Source organism: Sceloporus occidentalis, unplaced genomic scaffold (assembly GCF_023333645.1).
Source record: "Sceloporus occidentalis isolate IW3139 unplaced genomic scaffold, rSceOcc1.0.p SCAF_64, whole genome shotgun sequence".
NCBI lineage: Eukaryota > Metazoa > Chordata > Lepidosauria > Squamata > Phrynosomatidae > Sceloporus > Sceloporus occidentalis.
The window spans coordinates 97202-121996 of NW_028317044.1; the positions used below are offsets into that span (position 1 = coordinate 97202).

Below are 24795 nucleotides of genomic sequence, written 5' to 3' on the forward strand. Positions count from 1 at the left end.
CACTTTGGAGTAGCCCTCCCAGGCCGGGTCCATGGGGCAGGAGGAAGGGGACCCACTCTTTTGGGGTGGCAGCGGCCAAAGGACAGAGACCCCATTGCCAGGCTGGGCCAGCTCAGGTGGGGAAACACAATTCCTCCCCAACAAGGGAAAACTGGCCCCTGCACACAAGCAAGAAAAGACATGCGAAATGCCCACAAACTGGAAGGCAAAGAAGGTGTTTATTTGATATGACCGACACTGTCAGGGGGTTGTTCTGGAAAACAAGATCCACATAAAACATTTTGCCCTCACCCCCTTCCTGTCCCCCAAAAGACACAAAGAGAGGGGAGGACAGAGGAGAGCGTTTAAGCTCCTCTGCAAGGACCCCACAGCTGTACATCAATGTGAAACCAGGGAGAGAGCCATAGATTTGGGCTCCCCTTGCAAGGAGAAGACCCCCCCCCAGACTCACACAAAGACGGAGGGACCTCCAGGCCGCCCAGCACCATCCTCCCATGCCCTCCAAGGTGCCCATCCCTGCCTTGCCAGCCTGGCCTTGCCAACGGAAGAGGGAAGCTCCTGGTACCTGCGCAGCAACACCTGGAGGGCCATAGGTTCCCCTGCTCTGGCAGCTTTGACATCAGCTTCCAAAATGAGACCCAGTTTGGAATCCATCTCTCTCTCTCTCTTTTAAATAAATAAATTAACAACAACAATAACAACAACCTTAAGACTATTTGCAAATAGAAATCACTTCTCTTCAGCCTTGCACTGCTTGCACCCCACGCATTCGCTCCACACAGAGTACCTGAGGGCCATTCACTTCCAAAACCAAGCCCTGCTTGTTTCTCTGGGAAGGACACTGGGGCCCTTGCAGGCATTCTGCACTTGGCCCTTGGAAACAGCTCTGAAACCCTGCATCCCAGAGGCAGCTGGGGCTCCCATTTCTGGAGGGCCAGGAATTGCCCCAAGGAGCTATTCAGGCGCTGGACGTCTATGGGAATGTCTAGAGGGCCACCTGGTTCCCCTCTCGAAAGAGTGCTCTTGAATGTGGAAGCTCAGGTTTGGAGAAGCACTTTGGGTAAGTTATCTCATGTCTGGAACAGCACCAGCACCCAAATGGGGAAAGCAGCAGCCGCAGCAAAATGGGGATGGGTTGAGAGACGCAAGGTGCGCTCTCTGAGGGTCCTCCCCGCCGGGAATCCTGGGAAGTCATGGAGTTCCATGAGCCAGAGGCGCATGTGCCAAAGCCATCCTTGGCTGCCTCCAGGAGGATTAAATGGGTGCACACACACGCACACGCACACGTACACACGGAGTGGCCTTGTCTACCCGAGATCCCTATCTAATAATACTGTAGAGGGAACACATGGGTTTGTGCACACTAAAGCGCCAGGGACACACCAGGGCCCACCATGTTTCACAAGACGCCATCATGACAGGGAGCAACTACGGCGCATGCCACGCACATGGAGGCCACTCCAGCGGTTCTGGCGCTGGAAAGAAAGGAGGAAGAGGAGCTAGGGCCTCCACTGCTGTTTGGCTTGTCCACCGGATTGCACCGGGGTGGGGTTCAGTTCCACAAAGACAAACGCAAGAAACACAACTGTGTGGCGGTGGCAGCAGTCAGGGAAAACACACCTGGGAATAGTCAGAAGTGACTCGAACCCATGACCCTGCTTTCCCAACTTTTCTAGAGGTGGCCAGGTTCTCTTTCTTCCCCCCAACCTGAGTCTCTTCCTGGCATGTCAGCCACAGACCTCAATGGGCATTGGTCCACAGCACCCCTTCTGCCTTTTGGTGAGGCAAAGCAACCATGCCCAGGGTCCCCCCCAACAGGAACACCAGATGCCCCCACTAACCAACTGCCTTCCCCCCATTTTGTCTGACATTCCCCTCTAAGGTCTCCATGCTTGGAAAAGGAATGTAAAGCTGCCTGGCCTTTGTACTGTCTGAGAAGCAGACGTAAAGTGTTGCTGGACTGGAGGTGCCTCTTGAGCCCCCTGTCAGTGGGATATTCCAGAACTTTCATGCCCCCCACTTCATTGCACATCTTCTAACAAAGCAAACACTGAAAGGCTCATTCACTCGCCTGCCCACTCGCAACCACCGCCTCTGACTGTGCACCTCTCTTCCTCTGGCCTCCGTGTCGCGAGAGGAAGATCCACCACGACGCAAAGCCCGCCCTCAGGGGCAGGCGCCACGGGGCAGCAAGGACTCACAATACCTCAGGCTGACCAGCCCCAAAGCCACCCCACTGGTGGACGAGGCTCCAAGCACAGGCGCCGCCGCAACACACACAATCAACGTACCAACGAGCCACATGCCGCAGCGGCACGCGCTACCCCCTCCCCGGCAGCACACTAAGGGACAGGCTCGAACTTATGGGGGCCCCCACGCATCCAGCCTAGGGGGGTCAGGTGGCGGTCATGGTCCTTATCCGACTCGGGCTGGCTCTGGGCCCGCTCTGGCTTAGGGGTCAAGGAGGGGGGGTCCGGCTGCTGGACGGACATTGTCCTCCGGAGGTGGTTCCGCTTGCGCAGGAAGTCCGGCTGGGAGTGGAGCCCGAAGCTGCCTTTGCGCAGGATCATGCGCGAGTTGTTTTTCTTGGGCCGGGAAGGAAGGCTGGACTGCAGCGTGGCCAAGTGGGCAGCGTAGCCTTCGCTCAGGAACTGAGGAGAGAAGAAGAAAGAGGAAGGGAGGCAAAAGGAGAGGGAGAAGGAAGGAAGGAAGGAAGGAAGGAAGGAAGGAAGGAAGGAAGGAAGGAAGGAAGACAGAATATGTTAGCAGCTGGAGAAAGGCCAGAAGGAAAGGTGGTGACATGACAGTCTCCAAAAGGTAGCCAGGAAGAGACTTTTAGCTCCAAACAGGCCCCCTTGACCTCCTTTTGGCTCCTCAGAAGGCCAGGGGGGTCTCTTTTGCTGGGGAAGAAGTCTAAACAGAGGTTGAATGGCCTCTGCTCAGGGATGCTTCCATTCCTGTCCAGGAATTAGGGGGGTTGTCCATTTTGCAGTGATTTTTGACATGTTAAGACGTTTTGGGGAGAGAACACTCACACGCAGAAAACAGGACCTTTCACACAAGGGCCACTCTTCTCCAAAGAAGAAAAGGTGGGTTTCTGACTTTTTGCACTAATTCTTGCAACCTGAAAAACCACGCCACACTTGGCCCACCTGGCACTGCGCCTGGTACTTCTTGGCCGGCCGTCCCACGATGTAGATCTGGGAGGGGGAGAGGCCCAGGACATTGTAGACAGAGATATCCTTCATGGAGCCATACGCGGCGCAGATCTTGATGTGGCACTGCAAGGGGCGGGGAGAAGCATGTGTGAAGAGCCATGAGCTCTTGGCATTTGAGGCGGCCCTTTGCCCAGGTCCCTCTTATTGGAGGCCCCAGTCCCCTCCAAGGGTACAGATGAGGGCACAAGGGGTCAGAGAGAAGGCAGAGCCCCACCACGATTGATGCCCCGGCCACTGACCTCTTGCACCAGGTTGCGGAGGAAAATGGTCTTCTGCCGGAGGGGGTCATGGACGAGGCCATCGGAGAAGAAGATCATGCCCTGGGGGAAGTTGTGCTGGGAGAGCCAGGAGACCACCCGCTGCTTCTGCATGTCAGGGCGCCCCGTGATGTAAAGGATCAGGTAGCCCAGGTCTTGCCAGTGCCTGTGCCAGGAAGCGCAGGAGCAAGAGGAGGGCGGAAAGGGGTGGGTGCCACGCTGGGGGTCTCCTGGGGTCTGTACTCACAGATAAGAGGAGGCCCATGGGTCTCATCCGGCCACCCACAGCCCACAGGTGGCCCTCGGAGGTGCTACAGGGGCCCTTCTCGTTCACACAGGGAAACTCTGTGACTCACGTATCCCCACCCAGCTCTGTTCCCCATAAAGCCATCCTCTGCTCAGCTTTCCCAGAGATGTGGGGAGAAGGCTGGCACTGTTGCCATGCGCACCCTCCTCATGCTCTTCACCATAAACAGCAGAGATCCCAAGAGGTTAAGCAGAGGCTCTGTCAGGTTCAGAGAGGAGAAAGAGGGGGGGAATGAAAGGGGAGCTGGGGGCTCCTTCTTTCCTTCCAGGCAAAGAATGAGAGGGAGGCCAAAAGAGCAGGAGGACCAGAGGCCCCTTGGAGGGCAGGCAAAGTGGAGGCAGAGGAGGAATGCAGCTGCCTGGACATTGCGGCCAGGCCTGAGGTCCAAAACTCCCTATGGTTGGGACTGGGACTTTTCCAGTGGCCAGAGAAGAAAACCACCACCAGGCAAATGGGAAAATCCAGGGGGAAATTCCCTAGGCAATCTGAGGCCCTGAAGAGAGGCTGGCCTCCATGCTTTCCATGGGGTGAGGGGATGGGGGTGGTTCCGAGGGACATGAGGGCAGAAGAGGGACATTTCTGCAAGCCCCCGAGGAGTGTGAACCAACATGAAAGAGGCTTAGAGGCATTTCAGGCTTAGGCTTTGTGAGGAGCTCCATAAGGCGCCCAAAAAATGCCTCCATTGCTGGCCTAGAGTCTTGCCACCAAACAGCATCCCTTCTCCCTGTCTTTGGGCATTCCAGCTGACATCTTGTTCCCCACCATAAGAGCCACAGTAGAGAGCCAAGCCCTGGAGTGAGGGAGCACCCCATTTCCTTGAGGACAGGCTCAGTGCCTGGATTGGAGAAGACCCCCAGGAGGAAGAGGAGGATGGGTGGGAAAGCCTCCCTGCTTACCTGACCACATCGACAGCCCCTGCCCGGACTTTCGGGTCACTGCCCATGATGGAGACACTGGCGGCAAAGGAGCCATCTATGCTGAAGACAATGCACTCCATCCCTCTGGGGAGAACGGTCAGGTAGCTGACGGCACTGCTCTGGTCTCCCCTGGGAGGGCAAGGAGGGAAGCCCCCAAATGGGCAGCGTCAGGCTCTCCTTCCTCTGCATGGCTCTTCCCAACGGTTGAAAAGCCAGAAAGCCAGCCAGCCAGGCCCAGGGCAAAAGCATGGAAGGGGACCCCCAATGCCACCTCCCTGGGTGATGCTGCTGGACCCAGCCATTTGGGGGACTCAATCCCATCCCCTGGAAGCAGCCAACCCCCAAACACGGTAGTTTTAGGTTGCATCGAGGAGGTCAACACAAACTGGGGGAGAAACCTTCTCAGGTTGCCAGTCCACCCGCCTGCTTCCATCCCTCTTTACCTGACCACCATCTTGATGGGGTAGACGCCCACCAGGAGCCTCTTCTCCTTGGGGATGCTGTAGGAGACCCTGCCGCTGCTGTTGGTGATCTCCGTATCGAAGTAGACCCATCGCCCAGAGGAGGGCTCAGTCATGATGAAGATGTCCACCTGGAATGCGGGGCAGATGGGTTTCCTCTGGAGAGTCTTTGGCGCTAGGGGCTCCATTCAGGGGCAGAGAACCCCCCCATGCCAGCCCCACCCTGCCCTGTGCCTGGAGGGGATCCTAAACATTGGCTTTCTTTCTGGGGCCCCAATGGAGGCCAAACAAAGGCCAATGGTGGCTAGGAGTCACAGCAGCCATGGCCCTCCACTTGCATAGGAAGTGTGTGCCTTGGACTGCAGCTCCAACCATCCCCTGTGTCAGGGATGATAGGAGCTGTGTCCAAAGCACATGGCCTGGCCCCAGGCTCCACATCCCTTTGTTTTGGTCCTGGTGGGGGCTTCATATCCCCTCCTGGCAAGGCCCTTTTGCCCCAGTGATGGCTGTTGCATGACTCCCCCCCTGCATCCCCCTACTGCCCCATGATAGCCTTACCTTTTCCCCCGTCAGAGCCACCATGTCCAGAGGGCCGTACATGAAGCGCCCCACCAGCACCTGGACCCCTCCTTCAGCCGCAATGATGTCATTGGAGCGGTGGTTGGAGGTGACGTTCTGGAAGGGAAGCCCATGGTCAGAGTGGGGCACATGGCCAGAAAGGGAAGGATGGGGGGGGGGGGGACATGGAGGGCAGCAGCCTCAGCACCAAAGAGTTTCCACCATTCTCCCCTTTTCCTAAAATGGCCTTTCAACACAAAGCCCAAGTTTACGGCTGGCACTGCAGCCTCCCCTGGGGAGCCAGGAAAAGGCCGTCTGCTCCCACCCTCAGCTTGACTTGGGTCCTCTTGCGCAGCCACTTCTCGCGTGGATTGGAAGGGCTGAGTGTCCCCAGGTCCAAACTGTTGCTTTCCTTGACACTGATGGCCTCGAATCTCATCACCTGAAAAGCAAGAAGGAGACGAGCAGAAACGCTGATACCCCCCCTCCACATACACACACCGCCATTTGGAAAGGGAGCAGCGACCAGCTAGACTAGGCTTCTCCTCTGGAGAAAAAGGCACAAAAGGGCCCTCAAGAGGGTGCCTGGCTTGCCAAAAGTAATTCAGAAATGCCACGGATTCATTGCCTAGGGACACTTCTGCTCTCTCTTCACAGGCAAAATGATCCAGTCAATTGCAAGTGTTCAGGGGCACACAGGACCTTCATGGGCCTGAGGCACCAGAATCATTGACCTTTGTTTTCCGGCTGGTATCTGGTGAGTAAGAAAGGCTGGCAACCTATGAGGAGTGGGCATACAATAAGGTGGTCCCACCTGTCTCAGGATGAAAGCGACTACGTCTGTCGATTCCCAGTAGCTGGCGTGGAAGAGATGCGGCAAAGCCACTGTTGGAAAAGCCGTGAGGACGCCTGGGCAGTAGAGCGCATAGTCTATCCGCTTGGACCCCCACCATTTGGAAGTTACTATGGACAGACAGACACACGTGACCCACAAAGCTATGTGTCACCCCATTTCCTACAAGATCCTTGCACCACTTTCACACATAACAGCAAGAAGACACAGACACACACACCTGCAAAAAGATGTAGTTAATGCTGCCCTCGGACAGTTCATCCAGAAGTATGAAATGCCCTGCCTCTAGTTTCTCCTCCTCCTCCTCCTCCTGGCGAAGGATCTCTGGGGTCCAACACTGTCTGGGGACTGCCATGTTAATGGCAGCTTGGCTGGTTTGTCATAGGAGATGCTCATAGTGATGTACCCATGGAGGACTGAGATTCAGTGCCATGGACAGCTGCTTCATGGCAGGGGAAGGTCTCCCCAGTGGCTTGATAGCCAAGCAGGGGTCTCCCAGGGAAGGAAGGAGACTCTTTCCCATCCCTTGTGTGTTGATTTTGCACCAGACATGAGCTGCACACGAAACAGGTTCCCCAATGCTTTACCGCTCCGCCACCTGCTCCACTTACTCTCAGCCATGTTGGTGGGCAGCAGACTCTCCGTTGAGCCTGAGCTCTCGCTGTTGCTGCTGCCGGTGCTTCCCCTCCGCCTCCTGCTCCTCCGCCTCCTGCCCTGGGCCTTCCCTTCGGATGCATCCAGGAGCTCTGGCGCTTCCACCATGGAAAGTATTTCAGGAGACCCCTCCTCGGCAAAGAGGGCCTTGTGGGCCTGGAGCGCGTCCACTGCACCATGGGAAAAAGAGGCAGCGGATGGAGAAAAAGCTTCTTTGCCAGTGGGGCTCCAGGAGAAGCCCCCCATAAGAGCCGCCAGTAGAGGGAACTGGCTCAGGAAAGAAGTTGGGGGCCTCTAAGGAAACCCATTTGCTCATCTCACATTCCAGTCCTGGGGCTGTTGGGAGGTGCAGTCTGCCAGCCACCCGGAGGTTCACGCGTCCCCCAACCCTGTTGGCAAAAACTGCCTCCTCAGAAGGCCAAAGCATGCAGGGATGAAAATGAAGTGCAGTGGGCTACCCAGGGAGAGAAGGGGGGAGCGTCGGAACAGGTGCTGTACCTAAGAGGTGGGACCGCCCATCGCCCAGTGGGTATCTCTGGTACCTGGGCACGGCAAAGGGAGACAGGAGGTGGAACTGGTTCTCCAAGAGGGGCTCCAGCCGAGAGGCCGAGGGGTCAGCCGAGTGGAAGAGGCTGTAAACCTGGCTGCAGGCAGGATGGACTTGGGCAACTGGAGGAAGAGGAAGAGATGCACCAGAAAGGGCCTGAAGAGCCACTGGCATCTTGTTCAGCATCTTGGATTGCTCCCAAGAACATGCAGAAGGGTCCAAGGAGCCTTGAGTTGCCACTGAGTATCAATCAAGCCTCCAGGAGCCTTAAAAAAGTGGCAAGGGAAAGCCCTCAAAGGGCCACGGCTCACCTTCCAGGCCCGGGAGCACCGTCCTCCTCATGGCCAGCACCAGACCAAGGGGGGAGCCAAAGAGGAAGAAGTCGGAGACCTCAAACTCAAAGCGCCCCAGGTTGAGGTCTGATGTGTTGGAAGCATCCTCAGCAGGGAAATCCTCATCCAGCATTGTGGAGTGGATGCTGTGGGGAGAGAGAGAGAGAGAGATGGGGGGCAGGCTGTGTGGGGGGAAGAGCCTCAAGGCAAAGCGGGGCATTCCACCACACCCCAAACCCCCAAAGGCCCAAGAAGGCATCACCTCCAAGCCTTGGTTTGCCTCCCCAACGCCTCCCAGCTGCCATTCAGCACAGCCCCTTTGCAGAAGGGGGCATGGAGGACCCAAGGGGGCAGAGCTCAGCAGGGTGTTTTTCTCCAGTGGAGGAATTGATGCGGTCAGGGAGGCTCTTTGGTAGGAGCAGATCCTGGGCGTCCCATTGGCCGTTCCCTCAACCAGGAAAAGGTCCTGCGAAGACAGCCTCTGCCAACCCTGGGGGGCAACCAAGCCCCTCTCCTTCCAAGGGGGACTTGGGGGAGCTTCTGGGAGTTTCAGGAAGAGGCTCCTGACAAGAAGCACCCCGAGGCACCAGCTGCTCCCGTTCTGGCTCACCTGGAGAGGAAGGCGTGGTGCTGGGCGATGGCATCGCAGTCGTAGATGGAGCAGCTGCTTTGTTTCCGCAGCAAGGCTTGCCTGGGCTCCTCGTCCTCCACCATCCCCAAGATGTCAATATTGCTTTTGCTGAGGCGCTTGAGGTCCCCCAGGTTTGAGTCTTCTGCCGACAGCGAATTATCCTTAGAAAACAAAAACAACAACAGAGGACACAGCAAAGAGGAGGCTTGGTGCTTGTCACTTTTTTCAAAGGGAAAAGCCAGTATCTTGGGATGCAAAGGAGCCGCACTCTTCTTTGAGGTCTTCAGAGTTCCTGATGGTGAACTTACTGACCAAGTGACCACAGCTACCAAGTTCATGTGGCCACCAGAATCCAAGAGCAGTCTACCAGAAACATACTAATAAAACAGGCTTCTGGAAATAGTGGAACAGCAATGGCAGCTTGAAAGGTGTTTAAACTGCCCTGCCAGAATGGGAGCCACCGGCTGCCTCTGGATCCAAAGTGAAAATGAGTGCAAATCTCCCCAGACCAGCCTTGTTCTGACTCCAGTCTAACTCCCACAGCAGCCCAGCACCAAATCCAACAACTTGCCTCTTAGGGGAACGCTGAGCCCTAGACCTGGACCCTCAACACAAACGCACACTGCCACAGACACTTCCCAGCCGCAATGGGTGGAGGAGAGGGGAAGATCACAAAGGACGGCTAAGGCAAACGTCGGCTTCAGGTGAACGGCAGCCGGTTCGCCGAAAAGAGCTGGGCGTTGGGCTTGAGCGTTGCACGGAAGGAGGCTGCAAAAAGCCTCATTATAACCAAGCAGCACGTCCTTCCTCTGTGAGGAGGGTTTGCTGAGCTCCTTTGTGTGCCTCCTTCAGATCTGAAGCCCTGAGAGATCTGTGATCTTTGTCAAAGCTGCAGGATTTCTGGAAGCGGCTGAAAGGAGCAAAGCACTCCGTTCGTCAAAAGCGCCGCTCAGAAGGAGCCCCACGCTTGCGGGTGGATGCACGGCATATGGGAATAATGTGAACATTCCTATAAATACACCAGCTTTCCTGGAGTGCTAAATGCCTCCGGTTTCAAAATGCCACCGGGATGCGCTTCTGGGGCCTTTCATTTTGCAGTAATGACGGAATCCGATCTTGCTATTTTAAGCACAAGACCAGCAGCCCAAAGGTGCGCAAAAAAACACGACGTCCATTTGGACGGAATGGCGCTGGCGCCAGAATTGCCAGCCCAGGGGACGCAGGGGGTGGCCGCAATGGCAGAATTATCTGCTTCCACCCGCATCTTATTAACCTTTGATAAAGTATTCCCAGGCTGCTTTCACGGCGTCGGTGGAGTGGATTCCATTATCCCCTGAAGCCTCTCACCAATCAATGCTGGGCATCAGCCCTAGAAAGGAGCTGGAGGGGAGGGGGCAGAACTGCCATGACTGCAGCATGATTTAAACACCAGGGAACTGCCACCCCAAAGATGCTTTCTGTGGGACTGACCTCTGAAGAGGACTAGGCTCCAGGAATTACAAAAGCATATATATATATATATATATATATATATATATATATATATATAGACTTTTTTCAGCTGAAACAGCTCAAAAACTAGGAATGATCTCCCCAGGGAAGACCAGCTGCTGAGAGGTCTCTCCCTGAGCTTCCAATACAAAAGAGAAACTCAAGAGGACCCAGTGGGGGAAAAACTCATTCTCCTTTTGTAATATATTTTAGTTGTCATGGTTCAACTTCACACACACACACACACACACACACACACACCCCACACAGAGACATGCACACTTCCAAAACTGCAAAATAAGTCTGCAAAGAGAACATGCAAAGGGATCTTGTAGCATCTTTAGAGACTAACCGAAAGAAAGAAGCGGGTTGCATGAGCCTTTGTAGACTTCAGTCTCCTCAGTCAGATGCATGAAGAGGAGCAGAGGGTCCCTGGGACTGACATCTACAAAAGCTCATGCTACCAGCTTCACTCCATGCATCTGAGGATGTAGGGTTAAGCCTATGAAAGCTCATGCTACCAATACCTTCCTTTCAGTTAGTTTCAAAGCTGCTACAAGGTCCCTCTGCTTGTGAACATGGCTAGGTCTTTGAATTCCTGAAAAGGGAGGAAGAGGTCCTTGGACACAAGCGCTCTGTGCTGACCCTTGTCCCAACCAACCAAGAAAGCCGCCCTCCTCTTCCAGCCCCACCAGGCAACCCAGGAGGTGCCTCTCTGCACATTGAAGGGAGAGGAGCCCCGCTTACTCTCCGGAGTGAGTTGCCCCTCTGATGGTGTACCTGGACACTGCTGGCACTGCCTCTCCTGCTGCTGGCCTGGCTTTCACCTGCCAGTCCTGTGCTGTAGCAGATGGCATCGAACCCCAAAATTCCTCCCACGCAGTCCCCAATCAGGCAGACCTAGGAAGAAGAAGAAGAGGAGGAGTGGTGTTAAAGTGACGCCTCCATCTAAAGACAAAGCCAGCAGCACCTCTGTGAGTGTAACGCATTCTGCCGCCACCACCACTTTATAACTGCATAAAAGCATATATAGAGATACATACCGCAACAAGAATAAACTTTATAGCTGCATCAAACTGCACTTTATCACTGCATAAAGGCATACACACACACAGACATTTGTCCCTCCATATTTGCTAGGGTCAGGGACACAAGACCCCTGTGAATATGGAAAACTGCAAATAACAAAAACACAATGTTTTTACCTGAGAGGACACCTTTCTGGGAACCTCTAGGTCCTCCAGGGCAACTCTGCAGTCAACGTCAAACAGACAATGACCATAGAACTGCGATGGAGGAGCTACTAAGGCCTAGTAGAGTATCCTCTCTAGGAATCTCTAGGTCCTCCAGGGCAACTCTGCAGTCAACGTCAAACAGACAATGACCATAGAACTGCGATGGAGGAGCTACTAAGGCCTAGTAGAGTATCCTCTCTAGGAATCTCTAGGTCCTCCAGGGCAACTCTGCGGTCAATGTCCAACAGACACTGACCATAGAACTGCAATGGAGGAGCTACAAAGGCCTAGTAGAGTATTCTCTCTAGGAATATCTAGGTCTTTCAGTGCAACTTTTAGTTAAAGTTGACCACAGAGTTGTACTGGAGGACCTAGATATCCCTAGAGAGAACATATTGATCAAATCCGTGAATTATCAAATCCGCAAATATGGAGGGATGAGTGTATACCGCAACAAGAATAAAAGTACAGTGTGTATGCACATGTGCACCAAGAGGCCCATCTGCATCCATCATGGGGGTTGAGCATGCCCCCCCTCCACACACACCTCTGTGTCCCCAGTTGGAGGGTGCCATACCTGTCCGTTAAAGCCGGTCCCGTCGGGAGACCTGAGGAATTCATTGTAAACGTGGTTGGCTCTGCTGATCACGGTGGCCACTGCCTCCTGGTACTTTGGGGAGGAGATGGCCAGGAGCGGCAAGGCAGCCAGAGGGATGTGGTCCTCGCTGCTGCTGAGGGAGGTCTCGTCATAGCTGTAGGGGTTCAGGCTGTGGGGGGGGGAGCCCCACTAATTATTATTAGTATCATTGCTATTTGTTATTAACAATGCCCTGAATGCCCAATGTGGGAAGAAGAGAAGGTGGGGTGACTGCAGAGTGCCCATGGATGGGGTGCCAGGACTCCTAATCCCATCCAGTCCCCCAAATGTCACCAACAGGATTGATTCCAGTTCCCAGCCTGCAGGGACTCCCAAACTCCATTCCTATGGCCACCCAGCAATGCATATGAAGAGCCCGGAGCGATCCTGTGTCCCTGGCCAGACTGACCCTGATTGGATTACGGATCTCTCTGCAGAGAGGAACGGAGGGACAGCAAGGTGAAACCTAATTATTTACAAGGCAGTTTAAATACATTAGCAGCTGCGAAGAGCCAGCAGAAAACAGCAATTATGACAGGAGGTCTATTTTGACACCAGAGCAGCTCCATTGAACTGCCAATTACGGAGATGAGATTGACAGCCTGAGGGCAGGGAAAGAGAAGCGCTCTCTTCTGCTTCTGGGTTTATGCTGCAGCCGACGGGGCTGCGGAGGGGAAGGAATCCGTTAGGGGCTTTCATCGTATCTTCCACAGTTCTGCATACCTACACCTCTCGAATGCGCTTGACTGAACGTCTCAGAAAAACAGATTTTGGATAACAGAACTGGCCCCAGACAACATGGACAGCAGTCAGGGGACCGCAAGGTCTTGTGTGCCCTTTGAATGGGACCCAACGGCAACCTCTGTTTGCTCCCATCTGTGTATTCAGCCGCCCAGGCAGCTCTCTCACAGTGGTCCTCATTGGCTTCCCTGTACCATCACCTCTCTTTGGGAGCCCATTTTACAGAGGGGAGACTGAGGCAAGGGGGAATGATTTGCCCCCACCCAAACCCAAACCTCTTCCCCACCTCCCCTTTCCCAGAGAAAGCCCACCCAATGAAGCAACGTGATCCAAAGGAAGGGGAGGACCTTACTTGGCCATGAGGGAGAAGGCCTGGGAGCAGACAGCCGGACAGGGGACCAGGCGGATGAGGATGTGGCCCAAGGCGGCTGGGAAGTGGGCCTGTGTCACCTCCTCAAAGACGGTGGCGAAGGTGTTGATGTCGGCCGCCTTGCTGCCAGCTTCCCCGGCGCCCGTGTCCAGGATGTTGCCCCCGTGAAGCACCAGGATCAGGACCTGCGTCTTGCAGCTCTGCTGCTGAGCAGCCTCCTGGAGAGGAAGAGCAGGAGGCAAGGAATGGCTTCATATGCTTTTAAAATCTTGGTGCAATTGTTTTTGGTTTTAACCTGGAAGTGCTTTAATTGGTTATACTGGGCTGCCACCCTGAGATCCTTGAGTTCAGAAAGCAAGTCCACAGGCGCATTGCCCCAGAGTGGTGTGAGACTCCAAGAGCCACACCACCTTCTCAGCCCTTTTCTCAGATGTTGAGATTTCACAACAGCAGCAATTAGCTACAACCAAAAGTAAAAGGGCAGCTGGATAATTATGGGACAGCCCCACTGCCCTTCCAAGTGGAGCCCCCTCTTCCCACAACGCCTGAGAATGCCTATGGGGCCTTTGGGGATGCTCACTGAAGAGCCCCTGAGCATGGACCCAGGGAGATGGGGACAGAGAGATGCGCCTTCCAGCCTCACCTCGCCGTCCTCATGGATCTCAATGCTGCCTTGGGTAGGGTAGCGATGCTTCCTCAGAGAGGCCCGGTACAACTCCCCTGAAAGAGAAGCAATGGTCAGACTGGACTCTCTTGCGGCTGCAGCAACACTGCCTCCTCCAAGGTGGGTCAGGTCTTCCACCTGAGGCCAGGGAAACGGAGGCAGCAGAAGGAGGCACTCATCCACCGGCTATTCTCCCCTGGCAAGACTGTGGAGGTTTTGGGAGGCTGGAAGAGTGGGCCAAGGAGAGGGCAGAAGCCTCAACTTAATCCATTTCTGGCTTAAGGGCCAATGAACAGTGAGGCAGAAAAGGAGAATGAAGAAGAGGGAAGGAGCAGCCACTGCAAATGCCTGGCAGAGCTCAGAGGCAATGGGGGGGCATGTGTGTGTTGTGTGTGTTGTGTGTTGTGTGAATCCACTGGCACCCAGCATGCTTCTGGAGTGTCTTAGGGTTCCTTTGCAAAGAGAGTGTGAACAATGAAGGGAAGGAATGTTTGCACTTCCCCTGGATTCCTCCGGAGCCCATCCTCGGCCAGAGACCAGAGGCCTTGCAGCGTTTCATGCCAGCCCCTTTCCTTTGCGGCGTGTCTGGCTCTGTGCCCCCCCCCCCCAATTTTGCTCTCTGCGTGTGTCAGTTGCCAAGGAAACCGCCGCAGGACGGAGCCCGGCTATCTCTCGCCATCACAACACAAGTGCCACACACTCCTCTGCAGAGGCACCGCCTGCCCTGCCAGGTTGTCCTCTGGACACACTCAGCCATCACCCAAAAGATCTCCTCTAAGAGGGCAGAAGGCACCCACTCCTTCTTCCCTACCACCATCTCTTTCCAAAGTCCCACCGTGAGGGAACCAGAGCAGATGGCAGCCATGTCCCAAATCTGAAAGGAAGAGAGAGAGCAAAGGGGCAAAGATACTGGGACCCAGGGAAGGGGTCCTGGACCCCTTGGTTCCCTGAAGAAGCACAAGGGGAAACTGGCCAGGAAGCTCCCAGCTACAGCCTCCCCTGCAGAAACCTACTGGCAACAGAGGAGGACCTAATGGCTTTTAATGCCTTTTTCTATCCAATAAGCCCCTTTGTTTAACTGACAGTAGTTTTGCTTGTCTCTGGGCTTCGTTCTGCTGCCTCACTGGGACTCGCTCCAAGCCCCCGTTTCAGGAGGAAAGGGGGGATGTTAGTGGAAACTATGAAAGTACTAGACAAGATCCTCAAGTGCAAAGATATACAACTGAGCACTAATGTTAGAATCGCCCAAACCATTTCATTTCCCATCACCATGTATGGATGCGAGACTTGGACGACGAAGAGTGCGGAGGAAAATAAACATCATTGAGATGCAGTGCTGGGGAAGAGTGTTGGGGAGACCTTGGATGGCCAAAAAGACAAGCAATCGGGTCCTTGGACAGATCAAACCTTACATTCTCCCTGGAAGCCAAGATGACTAAACTGAGGCTGTCCTATTTTGGCCACATCATAAGAAGGCAATGGCACTGAGAAAGATAGAGGGCAGAAGAAAGAGAGGAAGGCTGCGTAGTCAAGGAGGCCACAGGGATGGATCTACAAGAGCAATGGAGGTGTCTCACCCATGAAGTTGCAATGAGTCAGAGTCCATTCAAGGACATCTGACAACAATAACAACAATAACAACAACAACAACAAGGCAGAAGAAAACAGAAAGAGAGGAAGGCTGCATGCTGGATGGTGGACAGACAGGCCAGGATGACCCTGAACCCGCAGGACCTGAGCAGCCGGCCGAGGAGAAGTGTCTTGGAGGAGCCTCATTCATGGGGCCACCATGAGTCAAGGTCTCCACTGCAAGGCAGTGAACAACAACAACAACAACAACAACAGCTTCTCCCCTGCAAGGGATGGCAGTGGGCTCCAGGAAGCCCCTTCCAGTGTTTCCTTCCCAAAAGCCAAGGCTACCAGTCAAAGGGGGGCTCCAAGGGAGGGATCCCTGTTGGGGGCTGGATTGGCGCTGGAGCTGTTTCTTCCTCTACCGCTCTGCCATCTGTTTGGCTGCTACTGACTGTTTATATTAACAAATCTGTCAGAGAGAAATAAACTCTCTCTCTCCCTCTCTCTAGGAGAATCTTTTAAACTCCTGTTGCAGGGATGGGGGCAAAAGATTGCCAGCTGGCATCAGGTTGGCCACTTGGCGAGGTGGCTGCGTTCCAACCATAGAGGTACGGGGGAGAAGATGCCCCGGGGGGATGACTGTAAGAACTCCTTTGCAACCCCCAAAACAACCCCAGAGGTTGCTGGGCCCTGGACTTTGCCCCAACCTTTTCCCATACAGAATCAGGGACCTTGGGGGCCTGGCCTTTAAACACAAGTGGCAGACGCTGAGCCTCGGGAAGGGCATACATTTCAGGACATGCCTAGCATTGTAAATAATCGACCAAGGAGGGGGGCTCAAGAAAGTTGGGATTTTTGCCTCCAGATGGCCTTAGAAAAGAGCATTACAGTGGATTTAAATGTTGTTGCCATTTGCAATTTAGGCATTAAAATGAGCATGATTTTTTTAACAAAAAGGGAGCAAAGAGAAAATAGCCTGGACTCACGTTGCTTTTCTTGCAGAACGCCAGAGGAGCAGAAAGGGGGGTCTTCTCCTACTAAAGGGAGGAAGAGGAGAGGACAGTCACAGGAGGCGGCTTCTCTTATTAGCATTAACACACACAAAAATAGTCTTTGCATCTGAAATTACGCCACGGTTCTTAAACTTGCCAATTATCTTTGTGTGTGCTTGTCATCCCCATCAACAAAATGCTTTAAAACCAAGAAAGGGAGCAATGGAGAAAGGGAGCGATCATCCCGCCGCTTGCCTGCTCTCTTCTCCTCCCCATTCCTTCTCTTTTCAGCCTACATTTCTTTGTCAACAAGCAGAAGTAATGCCACATCCCCCCCCCCCCAACGTTGCATAATTAGTCACAATCTTAAGACCCACCAGCCTTTCCCAGGTAGCTCTGTGCTGGGGGCGCATAGGAAAGGGAAGGGAAATCTAGGGAGAGAACCGGCGGCTGCAATGTTTGTGTATTTTGGAATTCCCAGACCAGTTGCACCGCTGGCCCTCCATCCCACGCACAACCCTCAGGGCGAGTAGGGGCTTCGGTCTGGGCCCCTTTAACCAAAACCAGCTCCTATTCAGCCACTCTGGTTCAGAGCCACAGTGAAGAATTTGCACAAAGGAGAGAAGCATGTCATTTGACACCAAACGAGGGAGAAGTAAGCACTACAGGTTTTCTTTTAACAAAATTCCCTGCAAGCCTTGCATACTGAAAAGAGGTGCCAAGGTCCCCATAGGTTTTCTTTTAAATGACAAAGAAGTGGTAAACATTCTGCCCAGTGAGCTGATGGGTGCCCTGCCTCCATAAAGTACCATCCCTAGGAGGGGTCTCAGCAGGGGCTAAAAACACACCAAGAGGGTCCCACAGCAGCCAGGCCAGAGGGTTGGAGGGCCATGGGGCCATGAGGGCACCATATCCCTGGCCTGCGGCCCACCAGGTTCCTTCCTTCCTCTGGCTGGCTCAGGAAAGGAGCTCAGGCGGAGGACCAATGGGGGGCAGTGAAGCCCAGTGTGTGTTTCTGGGGGTACCTGGGTTCTCCTCCAGCTTCCCGATGGTCTCGATCCGCTCCACCAAGTCGTTGGAGTTCCACTGGCTCATCCCCAGGAGGATGGCCGCATTGGTGCTCTTGCCTTCCACCACTTCCTCTGCAGGACAAAAGGAGAAAGGGAGGCATTAGCAGCATTCTTCCAGCTGGGCTCAAGGGGCACTGACCTCCCTGCCAGGTGGACAAAGCCCACCCGACTCATGCCTTGGGCCCCAGCACTACAAAGCGTCTCTGCCTTTCAGCTGCTGGCATCCCAGGCGTTGACAGGCAGCCTCCATTTAATTAAGAGCCTGTCTGCTGCCTTGATGCCACATGGCAGAGGGAGAGGAGACCAGGCAAGCTGGGGAAAGCAGCCGGGAAGGGTCAGCCGGGGTTGAGGGGGAATGATGGGGTGTGAGCCTCTCAGAGCATGGCAGGAGAGGGGAGGATGCATTCCTTTCCCCCACAATCGCAGATGCTCCAGTTGCAACAGTGGCAAACAAGACAGCAAGGAGGATCAGCATCTCAGCCAGGCCAAGGAAGAGGTGTTCATTCCCCAAACCCTCTGTTTAAAAACCAAGACCAAAAGCCCTTGGGAGTAAAAGAGTATTCTCCCCCCAAACTGCACCCCCTCCCCTCCATCCCCACTACTTTGTCTTTGGATTGCTATAAAGACCTAGTACTGCACCTCCTCCTCCTCCATCCCTCCCTTGTTAGGACAGAGGATGCTGGTCCCCCTCCTGCCTCCTGCCTTAAATTATAGATGGAGATGTAGCTGCGCAGAGCTAGAAATAGCAGCCATGGCAGCAGCAAGTGGTGGGCGGCAGGGACACAGGGGTGAGCATGGCTGGGGCAGTGTTTCAGCCCCTGTGTTTCTTGAAGGAGCAGGAGAGAGTTGGGGGTCACAGGGACCCTTGCAGGAGAAGCAACTGCCCCCACCTCCGTCACATGGAAGCAAGAGCTCCTCAGACTTCCACATCTTGTAGCTGCTGCTTCTTTTAAATAACCCGTCCTTCTATATGTTGATCTTTATTTCAGCTTCTCAAACAATGACTACTGTTTTTACTGATGCTCTCTTTCTTTCCTGTTCCTCCGCCAGAGGGGCAGTGAGTGCCAACAGCATCTCTCCATGAAGCTAGTATCGCACAGACTGGGAAGCATCATTTTTAAATATATATATATATATATAATCCTATATATATAGCAAGCTTGTTGAAAGAAGTACAACTCCACAATGTATGCGAGGCCCTCTGAACACAGAAAATATGGCAGAGAAGGGATATTCGATGCCCGCTAACCTCGTGCATCAAAGAATTCTTCATCATCGGAGCTTTCCACCGAGTCGCTGAGGATGCCCTGCATTGGCCACTGGGAGCTGAACTGGCATCGCCCGGCTGCAAAGGGAGAGTGAGGTTGACATCTACACTGCTATATAAATAAAGCATCATCATCATCATCATCATAGCAAAGAGGCAAGAGAGACCACATCCAGAGGGTCGCCATGAATTGGGGCACACCCAGGGTGGCTAACAACAACAGCAGAGCCTTCTGCATACCTGAACCCATTCTGAGTCCTTCACTTTTCTCAGTTTCCTCTCCCATTTGGTGCAAACCCTGGCCATGAATATTCTGCGTCTCCAAGCAACCCGACCGTGCGTCCCGAGAAACCTGTAGGGTCTGTGTCAGATAGGAATTCTGCCCCCACAACCCCTCTCTCCTTTCCCTTTTCTCCTTCCTTTTGTTCTCAGCCCAACAAGACGGTGAGCTGAAAGCTCACTCCTTCCGCCGCCTCTTTTTCCATGAGGACGTCAAGGGTATGTGGCTCCTAAAGGCAAGTAGGAAGGCTCTTCCGTTTGTACCTTTCTCAGTCTCCAACAGGGAGGCAAACAGCTTTGAAGTCATCCCTGAGAATCTGGGAAACGGTCATTTGGGGGAAATGGCGAGAATTTCGTCACGTCGCGCCTCCCTTGAGTCTGGTTTTCCCACTTCTTCTTCTTGATCATCACAACCACCACCACCACCCCCTTGACCCACTGAAGCCCCTGGCTTCACCAAGGGCCCTCTTTTCCCCAGACCCTGCTGAGCCCCCTTAAACTGCCCAGTTAGGTGTCCAATTCTGGCTAATGATCTCTCCCACCGCTTTGCCCAGCGGCAGTGGCAATGCAGGCACGATCCCAGGGAATGCTAATGGCTCGCTTACATTAAATAAAGTCCACTTAGCGCTAAGTGCTCCCAGCCAGACGGAGAGTCCTTCCCATTAAGGCAATGAAGCCCCAGCTAATTGAGTGTTGCTCCTGACGGGGACAAGTGGCCAGGTCTCACTCCATCCCCAGGATGTCCTGGGTGCCAACGGGGCCAGTTCTCTTGGGCCTTGGCACCTCCAGTGGCAAGCAACGCCTGCCAATGGGGCACTGGGTGGGGGCTGATGGCAAGGAGCAGCCTTTGCCCCTCTCCTCCCAGAAGATGAAGTATGGATGGGCCTCTCAGACCCCCCCAAAAGGCCCAGGTCCCAACTCCAGTTGGGTGGAGAGAACACCATGGGCTTTGCTTCCTCTCCATTGCTTCATCTTATACCAGGAACATGCAGCCCCTTGGTCTTCTGGGATGGTGGCAATGGGGGGGGGGGGGGTCCTAGCTCTCCATGATGGACCTATTACCAAAAGGGTGGCAGGAGGAGGAAGAGGAAGAAGAAGAGGGCAGCTTCTGTTTCATCCCCTCAACCTTCTGTTTGCCGAAAGGGCTCTTCAAAAGAGGGACCGCCAGTTTCTCTGGAGTCACGAGGCCTTGCCCAATTCAGCAGCAAAGGAAAAGCAAAACCCTTCCTATTAATTCACAGAAATTAAACCAGCCACAAATGGCTCATTGGATTGAAAAGCCAGGCGTTGGTTTTAATTAAGTCAAACGTCTTGGAAGGAGAAGCCAGAAGAAAGCTGCCAAAGAAGAGAAGAGAGCAAAAGCAGCCTGAGGGGAAAAGGGGGGGGGGGGGTGGAAGTGGCCCCTGCGAGGCCCAGTTTGCAAGGCAGTCCCTGGGGGCTGAGGGACAGGCACTCTGCCCATGCTCAAATGCACCCATCCCTTGCTTGTTGACTTCCCTGGAGCATACCCCCAAACGGGAGGGCCCCATTCCTCCTACCAGCCTACTTGAGAACGAGGGAGTGCCATGATGCCATGGTCGGGGGGAGCATATGTGACCCCTAAACCTATGGGCCCTGAGATCCAAAGCATCCGTAGAACCCCAAAGAAAGCGCCAAGGGAGGGCGGAGAGGCATTGGGCCATTCCAGGCTCCTTCCAGCAAAACCCAAAAGAGAGAGTTATAACAGCAAAACACACGGAGGAAACGCTACGAACCATCCCACTTCTGCCAGGATTATGACAAAATAAGCCAAGCAGATCCTGAGATGAAAGGCTTTATCGGGGCGACACTGCTATCAAAACAAGGCTCCACAATAAAACAAAAAGGAAACAAAATGAAGTCAACACCCTTGAAATAAAGAGCATGGGTGCTTTAAGGAAAGCCACTCGCCCCCAGGAGGCCCTGGCTCTTCTGGGCATGAGGACCTGAAAGAGACTCCCTCCCTGCTCTTGGGGGGCTTCCAGGACATCCAGGCGGAAAGGACCCTCTGCCTCTCCGGCTTCAGCACCTTCGAGAGCTGCCCAAAACCTCTGGGTGGCTGGAGGGTGGTCCAGCCACAGCCCACGGAGGAGGAAGGGGGTCCTGGGCAGGTCTTGGGGTGCACCCAGGCAGCCCTCCTCAAGATCCTCCAATGGCTGGAGGTCCCTGGTTCGCCTTCCCCCATCCACCTCTTTCTCATCCTGCCCTTGGTTTCCTTCTTTTTCCTTCCTTCCTGGTCCCTTCTTAGCCTCTGAGGGGCCTTTGCAATGATACATTTGGCCAAACAGGGCAGATCTACTGAAAGGAAGGAAGGAAAGAAAGAAAGAAGGGGGCCAGTGGAGGCTGGGGGGCTACATATGTCAGAGGACCAGAGGGTCTTTGCCCCCTCAGACCCCAGACCCCTCTCCATCCCTGCTAAGCCATTTCAAGGCGGAGGAAGAGGCAGCTCAACTGGGCAGAAACTTGTTGGGCAGAAGCTAAAAATAGCCTAGTCAGGGCCAGCGGTGAATGCTGATGAGGCTCCGGCGGGCAAGTGAAGGGGGACGCCAAGCGGGCACCAGAAGGAGGTGGGAGAAGAGGTGGACCCCCACCCCCACAAGGAGAGAGAGACCAAGGGATGGGCATCCCCACTCCTGGCAATGCCAAGAGACCCACAGCCGGTGGAGCAGCCTCCTTTTGGCCGCCTGAACTTCCACTGTGCTTAAGAAGGCCAAAAGGGAAGGCAGGGAAACAGCACCAAAGGGGGCTGGAGGCTGCCCACCCCAGCAGGGCAAAGTGGCCAAGCAGGGACCCCCAAACAAGAAGTGTGCCAAGGCTCACTGGAGGAGAAGGGCCATGCTGGGCTGCAATGGCCAGGGCACAGCTGGTGGCCAGGGGGGGGATGCTGCAAAAGGTTCAGAGACACACCTTTCCCTATTTCCAGGTTTTCTCTTGCAGAAGACCAGGTAAAGAAAGGGGAGAAGAGTCAAAGGGCATCTGGCTGCAAAAGCAGGCACACGCACACATCTATACACAAACACACAAAACACATACAAACACACACAATCTCTCTCTCTCTCTCTCTCTCTGCCCGCCCTCCCTTGGCATCCTCCTGGCGCTGCTTGTCTTACGTAAATTCCACACTCTTTTGGGCAGCAGATTTTACATAACCTCCAAGGCTCAGGGAGGAGGAGAAGAAAACACTCATGCACACAGATACACACACACACACACACCTCTAGAATTGCAATGGCTTTTTTTGGGGGGGGGAGAATATTGTCCATGCCTTCCCAAGTGTTTCTTTGGAGAGCTCACCAGGAGTTGCCATGAGTTCCAAACACACCAGACTTAACCTCAGGCCAAGGGATGCCAAGGAAGCGCTGCCTGCCCTGTGCCAAGCACATACCCACCCCAGCGGACAAAAGGGAGCCAGGGAGGACATCACACACCCCAAAATCCACCGCCTGCGTGGGGATCTTGCCTCCCTCTGAGGAGTACAGGCCACAGACAGGGTCTGTCTCCCATCACTGTGGGTTCACAACACACACAACACACAAACGAAAGCTCAGCTGGGAGGAACTCAAAAACACTGGTAGAAGATGGTGAGGTATAGTGGCCAGCACCTCCTTCCGCCTTCCAGGGGTGCATGGGTGCCCCAATTCCTATTCAGTCCCCCCCAGGGCTGCCTGCACCCCTCCCCTCCTTTGGCCACCCAAGGCACCCTGCAAGAGAGCTTGCCCCCATACCCAAAATAGCCAGCACTGCTTCTGTTCTTTCTTGGGGGGGGGGTCTCTCATGCTGGTCCTGCGTTGCCATGGAGACTGCTCTCCGGCCACTTGCCATGGCAGCAGCAGCAGCAGTAGCCATGGGGGGGGGGCAAGAATAGCCTGCCCTTTGCCTCTGCTGCCCTCCAAGGACGGAGGCCAAGGACCCTAGACCCACCAGCTCCTGGGCACCTCTCTGGGCTCCAGGCAGCTGCAACTCTGGCACCTTCCAAGGAAGTTTCCCCAGTCCAGGTGGGAGAAGGGGGTCCCTCAGCCCCAAAGGGAGACTCTGTACTGGGGGCACTGGGGGCCTGGCATGGGCCACTCCTGGCCTGAACAGCCCCTCTCCCCCAACTCCTTAGTGGTTATTTATTAGAGAGGGAAGAAGCCACTGCTGCTCAAATTAAATGAAAATGCCAACACACCTACACACACACCTACACACACACACACACACGCCCAACAGGGGGCCTTCCCTGCTGCCATTCTCTAGGCACCTTTAGCTGGCACTGCTTGGGCCATGCCACCGTCCTGGGCCTCCCCTTCCTTCCTTCCTTCCTTCCTTCCTTCCTTCCTTCCTTCCTTCCTTCCTTCCTGCCCCTCCAAAAGTTGAAGAGCACAGGTAGTTTTTCCTGTTCTGTGAGAACAAAAGTGGAGGCATTGCAGGAGGAGAGCCAAAGAGCCCTCCATGTGCAAGGCTCCTCCTCTGCCTTTGCACAAGGACCCAGGAAATGCAATTGTGCCACCCGCCCTTCAGGTCTTGCCCAGGAGAGGAGGGGTGCCCCCCAGAGAAGGGTCTCCCAAACTAGACAGGGAAACTAGCAGATGGGCTTTGCTGACGCCTTCCCTCTCGGTTTTCTTGCGCACACAGCCTTGAAGCCACACTGTTTTGAATTTTAACACAATGCTGCAGACCCAGCTGGTTGTGGTCATCACTGGCCAAGTCCCCAGAGTGGCCTGGCTTGCACACTCACACATCGCTTTACACAAAGGGGTCACAAAAGGGTCACAAAGACCAGCAAGGGGTCCTTGGGGACAGAGGAAGGGAAGAGGGTGACTTCATTGCCGCCGAAGGAGTGTTTTGGGGGATAAGTACCTTTACGGCTAGAAGGGCAAGAGGCGCAAGGAAGAGGCCCCCCTTTCCTGCCAACATTCCTTGGGGCATCTCCTGCCCAAGAGCCCCCAAAACAAAGGGAGAGAAAAAGAGATGGGCAGCCATGGCCCCTCCAAGTGCTGCCAGGGAGGGAGGTGGGGCAGGTGGGGCTCTTGGGGCCAGGGGGACTCATGGAGACCTTCCTAGGGAGATTGCCCAGCTGTGCCACCTGAGGGGCCAAGGAAGGACCAAAGGGGGTGTCTCCCTCCCATAAACCCCTCCAAGTAGAAGGAGGTCCCCAGGCATTGGGAAGGGGACTGTAAGCATTCTGGGGGGAGAACAGGTATCTGCCTGGTCAGTACTTCCACTGGGATTGTTTTAGGAAGCCACCAAGATGCCCCACAGCCTCTCCTACAAGCCTTTCCTGATGTGTGGGGGGGGGGAATGCCTAGTCCCCTCCAGAGGGCAGAACCAGTGGAGGAGCCCCACGGACCCTAACAGGGGACCCCTCCCCAGCCCCAGTGGATCAGAGGGGCCCCAGGGAGTGCTGCCATGCAGGGGTTGGGAGGGGGATCTTGGCTGCTCTCCCCTTGCCCCCAGGAGTGCAGGATCGGGGCCCAGGCTCCGCAATGGAAGAAGGGGAGGGGAGGGGCCCAGAGGACAAGCTCACAGCCTTCTTCCCCCCTCCCCGCCCTCTGCACAGAGATGGAGGGATGGAGGGACAGAGGGAGGGGTGGAAGGTCTCACCTGAGGGTGGGGGGTGGCTGGCCATCTCCTTCCTGGGGACGGGGGTCCACCTCCTTTCTCCTCCTGGGCTTCTGCTGGTGCTGCTGCAGCGTCTCTGATCTCTGCCTCTCAGTCAGAGCCCCCCCCCCCCCGCTTTAAAGG

General features: G+C 54.7%; 1 protein-coding gene across 4 annotated transcripts; it reads right to left on the minus strand.

Annotated features, from left to right (window-relative positions):
• Nucleotides 1–138: 138 nt before the first annotated feature.
• On the minus strand, nt 139–24734 carry LOC149287001 (membrane-associated phosphatidylinositol transfer protein 3-like). Of its 4 annotated transcripts, XR_016277542.1 has the most exons (21): nt 19015–19191; nt 18757–18852; nt 17463–17579; nt 16432–16482; nt 13853–13929; nt 13192–13427; nt 12039–12228; nt 11007–11126; nt 8715–8896; nt 8084–8250; nt 7724–7894; nt 7183–7395; nt 6533–6681; nt 6044–6160; nt 5719–5835; nt 5143–5291; nt 4679–4828; nt 3458–3641; nt 3153–3281; nt 1621–2651; nt 139–1585 (listed from the first exon to the last, which is right to left on the minus strand). XR_016277542.1 is itself a non-coding variant. In XM_089493535.1 (20 exons), exons 1-20 carry the CDS (start codon nt 24677–24679, stop codon nt 2343–2345), a joined length of 2949 nt encoding a protein of 982 aa, XP_089349661.1. In that variant the 5' UTR covers nt 24680–24734; the 3' UTR covers nt 139–2342. The 4 variants fall into 4 exon arrangements, 3 of the variants coding, with proteins under 3 accessions (XP_089349661.1, XP_089349662.1, XP_089349660.1); XM_089493535.1 differs by lacking the exon at nt 19015–19191 and adding an exon at nt 24655–24734 and having other exon boundaries at nt 139–2651; XM_089493536.1 differs by lacking the exon at nt 19015–19191 and adding an exon at nt 23312–23398 and having other exon boundaries at nt 139–2651.
• Between the last annotated feature and the right edge of the window lie 61 nt (nt 24735–24795).